We start from the raw sequence: 7,272 nt of genomic DNA, 5'->3' as shown, positions 1-7,272 counted from the left end.
TTATTAAAAGTGAGATGAGAACCTTGCTAGCTCTAAACATTTATAACAAGTTTTTAAAAAATGCAGAAATGAATTCTCAAAAACACATTGTCTGAATATATAATTAGAAAAAAAGTCTTTCATTAAATGAATTGCTGTGAGATGCAAGTTAATATATTTTTTCCTGTATTTTTTTTTAAAGAAAGATAGCTTTTTTTTACACAAAATGAAAAAATTCGGAGCCTGGAGTGGAAAACCATTGCCTTATAGTATTTTGTTTTACTGAATACATGTATTATGCATCTGGGTTCTCTAGGTTATAAATATGCTTTAAGCTTGCTGTAATTTATAAGACTTCACTTTTGGCTGATTTATAGGAAATTTCATTAATATCTACAGCAGAGGGACCTTGCGCTGAGCAGCAGATTGCAAATGAACTGAGGGCTGGGGGCTTTAAGAACTACCACAAATGAATCAGTACTGAAATTCTTAAAATGGTAATGATCATTTGTAGTGTAAAGGTCTTTTTTCCCCTTACAGTAAAAGCTGTAGGATTTTTTTAGAGGTGTCAAAGAAACTGCCAACCCTGAAGTTACAGAAGTATTTTTCAGCATTTAAATGGCTATTCTTATTTCTGTGTTCAGCACACATTTACTAATGAGTGTTTCTCTGCTGCTGGTGCCAAACCAAAGAATTGAGGAGGAAATATCATGAAATTGGATGATGCTGTTAAACGGTAGGGAAGAATTGATGCTCAGCATGTTTCCTTTGTATTTTATTTTTTTAACTTGAAATAGGCAAGACCTTGCCCTGACATTTGCATGACTGCTACATTCAGTATTAAAGGCTTTATTTCTAGTTAAACTCCAATGCAGGAACCACGTTTGTATAGACAAAGATTTTCACCCATGCAAAACAGGAGTCTCCACTTGCTCTTCATATTATCCGTTGTCTTGTCTTATAATGTGTCAGGAAGGTTAACATCTTGAATATTCTGATGATTCCTATCTTACTCATTTTTGCCTTTTGAGGCCCTTGTCACTTCTTTCAACTCTCCCCCTGAGTTAGAACATTTCTTTTAACTATCCACTGTGGTTGAACTTGTTATCTGCAATCCAGCTACATGCGTTATACATTGGAATGAGCAGGAAAAGCTAGTGTCTGGCTTTTTCTTATCTCGTTGCCAATTACAGCTGACATACATAGCTGTACAGGAAACAAAATATTAGAATTTCTATAGCTATTCTTGCTACAAAGTTTCATGAAATTGGTAGAGTTGACTGAAAGGACTTGAGAAGTCTTTGTTTAGAGAGCATACTTAAATATTTGAGATTAATTTAATGTTCTCCTTCTCCCTTCTTTCTTTCTTTCAGGCTATTCAAACTCCAGAAGGACCAACACCAAATAAATTATGAATGTTGAACAAGATGACCTTACATCCACAGCAGATAATGATAGGTCCTAGGTTTAACAGGGCCCTATTTGACCCCCTGCTTGTGGTGCTGTTGGCTCTTCAGCTTCTTGTGGTGGCTGGTCTGGTGAGGGCTCAAACTTGCCCTTCTGTCTGCTCCTGCAGCAACCAGTTCAGTAAAGTGATTTGTGTACGGAAAAATCTGAGAGACGTTCCAGACGGCATCTCCACAAACACCCGGTTACTCAATCTCCATGAGAACCAGATCCAAATCATTAAAGTTAATAGCTTCAAGCATCTGAGGCACCTAGAAATCCTGCAGCTCAGCAGGAATCACATCAGAACAATTGAAATAGGGGCTTTCAATGGTCTGGCCAATCTCAACACTTTGGAACTCTTTGACAATCGTCTGACCACTATCCCAAATGGGGCTTTTGTATACCTGTCAAAACTGAAGGAACTGTGGTTGAGAAACAACCCCATTGAGAGCATTCCTTCTTATGCTTTTAACAGAATCCCTTCTCTCCGGAGGTTGGATTTGGGGGAATTGAAAAGGCTTTCATACATCTCAGAAGGTGCCTTTGAAGGTCTGTCCAATTTGAGGTATTTGAACCTTGCCATGTGCAATCTTCGAGAGATTCCTAACCTCACCCCACTTGTAAAACTGGATGAGTTAGATCTTTCTGGGAATCACCTGACTGCCATCCGGCCAGGTTCTTTCCAAGGGTTAATGCATCTTCAGAAATTGTGGATGATACAGTCCCAGATTCAAGTGATAGAAAGGAATGCTTTTGATAACCTTCAGTCACTTGTAGAGATCAATTTGGCACACAACAATCTAACACTACTGCCTCATGACCTGTTCACACCACTCCGCCTAGAAAGGATCCACTTGCATCACAATCCTTGGAACTGCAACTGTGATATCCTTTGGCTCAGCTGGTGGATTAAAGACAAGGCACCCTCCAATACTGCATGCTGCGCCCGTTGCCACACACCTCCCAGTTTAAAAGGAAGGTACATTGGTGAGCTAGACCTGAATTACTTCACGTGTTATGCTCCAGTCATAGTGGAGCCACCAGCAGACCTCAATGTCACAGAAGGCATGGCTGCAGAGATGAAATGCCGGGCATCAACCTCCCTGACCTCTGTATCTTGGATTACTCCAAATGGATCTGTTATGACGCATGGGGCATACAGAGTTCGGATTGCTGTGCTCAGTGATGGCACATTAAATTTTACAAAGGTAACTGTGCAAGACACGGGTTTGTATACATGCATGGTGAGTAACTCTGTTGGGAATACCACAGCTTCTGCCACACTGAATGTGACTGCCCTGGATAACCCTGGTTACACGTACTTTTCAACCGTCACAGTAGAGACTGTGGAACCTTCTCAGGATGAGGCACAGACCACAGAGCAGGTTGGGCCCACACCAGTTACCAACTGGGAGACCACTAACATGACAACCTCACTCACTCCACAGAGCACAAGATCAACAGAAAAAACGTTCACCATTCCTGTGACGGACGCAAACAACGGGATCCCAGGAATAGATGAGGTTATGAAGACTACCAAAATCATAATTGGTTGTTTTGTGGCTATCACTCTCATGGCTGCTGTGATGCTGGTAATTTTCTACAAAATGAGGAAACAGCATCACCGGCAGAACCATCATGCTCCAACACGGACTGTAGAGATCATTAATGTGGATGATGAGCTTACAGGTGACACACCCATAGAGAGTCACTTGCCCATGCCAGCAATAGAGCATGAGCACCTAAATCACTATAACTCTTATAAATCTCCTTTCAACCACACAACAACAGTTAACACAATAAATTCAATACACAGTTCAGTGCATGAACCGTTATTGATCCGAATGAACTCAAAAGACAATGTACAAGAGACTCAAATCTAAAACATTTATGACATTATGGGGTGGGGGTGGGGACAACAAAAGATGGTTTATAAAACAAATGACACAAATGACTGGGCTAAATCTACTGTTTCAAAAAAGTGTCTTTACAAAGAAAAAGAAATTTATTTATTAAAAATTCTATTGTGATCTAAAGCAGACAAAATTATGTGTACTCCTCAGAACCTGTTTTTGCTGCACTTATTTACCCTCCTCGTTCCCTTTTTCCTCCCCAGCCTACTCTGATCCCATTTGCCATATTTTTCATAGGATATCTTGATTCCCTAAAAGAACTGGCTAGGAAATTTTGTAAGAATTTTGTTACACTTTGGGAATTTTTATGGTGAATTCTAGTGGTGAGATTCGGTCTATTTTGTCACTTTTTCTCTTTTTTTCCTTTGTTTTCTCATGCCCTTTTTGAAATTATTCAATAGAGGATGGAATAATAACAGCAACTTTACAAGTGAGAAAAACAAACAAGCAAAACTTTTTTTTTTCCCATGTAATGATTTGCTCTGTATTTACCAAAAGCATCATCCTGTGAAAAAATGGAAGAAAAAGTAAAAAAAAAAAACCACAAAACCCCCAAGAAATTAATTTACTTGTGAAAACCTATAAACCCCATGATCTTTTAAACAATTCTAGAACCAGAATTTGTAGTTCAAACACTAAACTAAGATTATAAATAAAATATTGGTTTTTTCTGTACTTGGATATAGCTCATTTTTAGTGTGGCTTTAAACATCAAAAGTCTTTTAAAATTCTTACAATATTCCACTGTGATGGTCCAAAACACAATCACTTTAAAGAGAATAATTAAACCATTTTGGATCATTACTGAAGAATTGCATAGTTTTCATTTTAGTTTAGGTAAGCAGCATACTGGCAAACAAGGGTGTTTGACTTTTAACACAAGATTAAGATCATTCCTTCTAATGGTGTTTTCAATTATCTCTATTATATCACAAGATGTATTTCACAATACCAGGAAAAGTTTTGCAAAGAGTTTCAGTTATCACTGAATTTATTAGACAAAGCTGACAAGTTTGTTCTGTTTTTTGTTATTTATAACTGTCAATAAGAAAATTCATCTTTATATCAAAGGTAGTAGTTTCCAATTCAGTTGTTCTGGTACTCCTAGACATGAATATGAAATATGTTTAGCTATCTATAATACCTATAATCAGAGCTGTACCCCTATGTGCAAAATAAAATCAAAATGCTGTTAATAGAGTAACTCACAGGAAGAAGTCTGAGGATTTTGGTTTAAAAAAATAGAAAGAACAAAGTCAGCCAAATCAGAGGAGAGTATAGGTTACTGTAATTCGCATGACAATTAGATTCTCTATAGAGTAAGAAGTTACATTAATTTAAACTCAGACTCATTTACCAATGGGAAATATACACCCTTTTCCTTTCTATTTATATACGTTCTCTGGATTTAGCTTATTGGTATAGGAATGGTGTATACCTTGCATTCTGAAAGCTAAAAGGAAGGCTTTGGATAAAAAAAAAAACAGCTTCAGGACACTGTGTTCTTCCAAGTAGAACTTCTGCCAAATTAAACTACTTTATGTATTGGTAACTGAATAGAAGCATTTTAAGACCATTTAGATTAGGAAAAAGAATCATATATATAATCTCTGAATGTCTTTTCACCTATTTTATTCCTTAACCACCTTTACTGTGAGTTTTCAGGGTCCTGTACCAGGTAAATAATGTTCTTAGTTCTTATCAAAATCTCTTTGGAGCTTTCTAGTATGCAATAGCATGCAGGATGAAGACCCTACTGAACAGTATACTTCTATTCTGTAAATTTAAGAAGGAGTTTCTGCTCGGTTGAGGGGGTAAATATCTCTTGTTGGATGCACAGTTTTCAAGGTTGCAAGTGAATATTGTAGTAAGAAGGCCTGATTTAAAGAGGACACAGTGGAGATAAGTGACGATGAATCACACCCTGCAAAGAGTCTGATAAGTATAATACAGAATGAAACCCAAAGTTCTATAACAGTCTCAAAGAAACATTTGGCAAGACATTATCCTTTGATGTACTACATGAAAAATAATATCTACTCTAAGGGAATTTTAATAGAGGACAAAGATGGACCTGAATGTAAAATGTTGCAGTTGTGATTCCTAGCTTTGGCTATTTCTTCAAAGTGCATTAGAACGTTTCATTGGTGATTTCTTTTAAGCATTGTGATAAAGTCTGTACAAAAACACTACAATTACACATTGCTATTTGTACTTTGCCCATCTGGCTGGTAACATTGTGTCCATGACCAATGCTTATCTGAAAATTGAAAAAAATCTTTCCAGGAAACATAAATCCAGGCCATCTGTAATCAACAGTTTATGTTAAAAAATTATGGCTACTCTCTAACCAGTATTTGTGAAAGCACTTATGGTCATCATGGTTTTGTAAACAGGTAGTACTAACTCCTAAAGGTTATGCATAGGAGGCCTTTGAGAAAAAAAGGTATAGCTATTGCCAAGTGGGACACTGGGTCAGTGACAATCTTTATTCCTCTTTGGAGTAATACAAAATTAAATTTAAAACAATGACTGTTTTAAACAGTATATACATTCCTACTGAGTGTTAATGGTTTTATTGTGGCTAATCAAAAAAATCAGATACATTCCTACTGAGTGTTTTTCTGGTTTTATTGGCTAATCAAAAAAATCAGATATTCCTGCTTGTTCATAATAAGCATAAAGAAAAAGCATTTTGGTGTGTTTGGTTGGGTGAGTATATACATTACATGGAAACCGTATTAGTTATGATTTTCCCCGCATCTTCCCTATCCTTCTTGGAACTACAGAGATTATTTCTGACTCCTTCCTACTTCTATAAAACATCCAGTATTTTGCAGATTAATCAAATACTAGAGTTAGAGAACATCACATTTTAAATTAAGAACCAAGCTCTGCAATAAAGTGAGAGGAGTGCTGTTCTCTCTTGTTTTGGTGCTCAAATCACATGCCAATGCAGCCTGGTACTGCTCCAGAGACTATAATGTTAAGAATGAAGCCTGGGTCTCCTATATGGCAGAGCACAACTGATAGAAAGCTCTAATGAAATTTCTCTTGCAGGTGACCACATTGTAGATGGCGAGTAATATAAAAAAATTGTGCAAAAAAATTGTGATCTTGATTATGAGCTATCACTTTCTAGTGGGCTCATGACAAAGGATGAATTATTCTTCAGTTCATCTGATGGAGTTTGAAGATGTTTGACTGCTGTCCTGTACAATACAAAATGCAAACCATTTTCTTTCTGGAATTGTCATCAAGTCTTACAAATCTTGCCATATGCAGAAATAACATGTGAAAAGCAAAGCAAGTGAGTTCCATTCAGTTCACCATACAAGATGGACATTTTATTTTATTTTGAAAAGGGCTAAATGTATGAAAATTATTACAGTAATTATATTTTTTGCTAAAATATTCTAATGCATTAAAAATTCTATGTAATGGTTTCAAGATTCCCTGTCCCCGCTGATGGCATTATAGGTTGATCAAGCATTAGAGAAAAGATAACTAAATTAATATTGTACTTAGTTGTACTAGCTTCATAGTCTTGTGAAAATATTTCATAACAGCTGTTATAAGCTTTTATATGTCAGATATGACCATTACTGTAGTCTTTTCAATAAGGAGAATGGAAAACCTTTTCAACCTATTCATCCTTCTCTAAAGTTTACATTCCATTTTTTACTTGAGCTAAGTACAACATTTTTTGAAATTTTCACTTTTTTTCTAAGTCCAGGTGTTGAAGGTCTAGGAAATGTGAGGAGCTCCTTTGCAATTTCATACCAAAAGGAGTAAATGAAGAAATAATTTATCCGTATCTTCAAGATATAAGAAGAAGAGTTAGACTTCAGTATCTGGGTTTTTGTTTTTCTTAGTAGAACTATTTAATGCATCTTTTTCTCATTTGTGCAGGTATTGCCAAAAAAAGTCT

At 36.3% G+C, this 7,272-nt stretch overlaps 1 protein-coding gene across 1 annotated transcript; it reads left to right on the top strand.

Moving 5' to 3' along the window:
- The first annotated feature begins 1,394 nt into the window (after positions 1–1,394).
- Positions 1,395–3,801, top strand: LRRC4C (leucine rich repeat containing 4C). Its single transcript, XM_009277468.1, has one exon. It carries the CDS (start codon positions 1,395–1,397, stop codon positions 3,309–3,311), a length of 1,917 nt encoding a protein of 638 aa, XP_009275743.1. The 3' UTR covers positions 3,312–3,801.
- The last annotated feature ends 3,471 nt before the right edge of the window (positions 3,802–7,272 follow it).

This window comes from Aptenodytes forsteri, unplaced genomic scaffold (genome assembly GCF_000699145.1).
Source record: "Aptenodytes forsteri isolate BGI_AS27 unplaced genomic scaffold, ASM69914v1 Scaffold146, whole genome shotgun sequence".
In the NCBI taxonomy this organism is placed as follows: domain Eukaryota; kingdom Metazoa; phylum Chordata; class Aves; order Sphenisciformes; family Spheniscidae; genus Aptenodytes; species Aptenodytes forsteri.
Note: the sequence above shows the minus strand (reverse complement) of the source record. Positions and strands in the feature narration are given on the sequence as shown.

Coding starts and splice junctions, on each gene's coding strand:
- LRRC4C (XM_009277468.1), top strand. CDS start 1,395: ATGTTGAACAAGATGACCTTACATCCACAGCAGATAATGATAGGTCCT.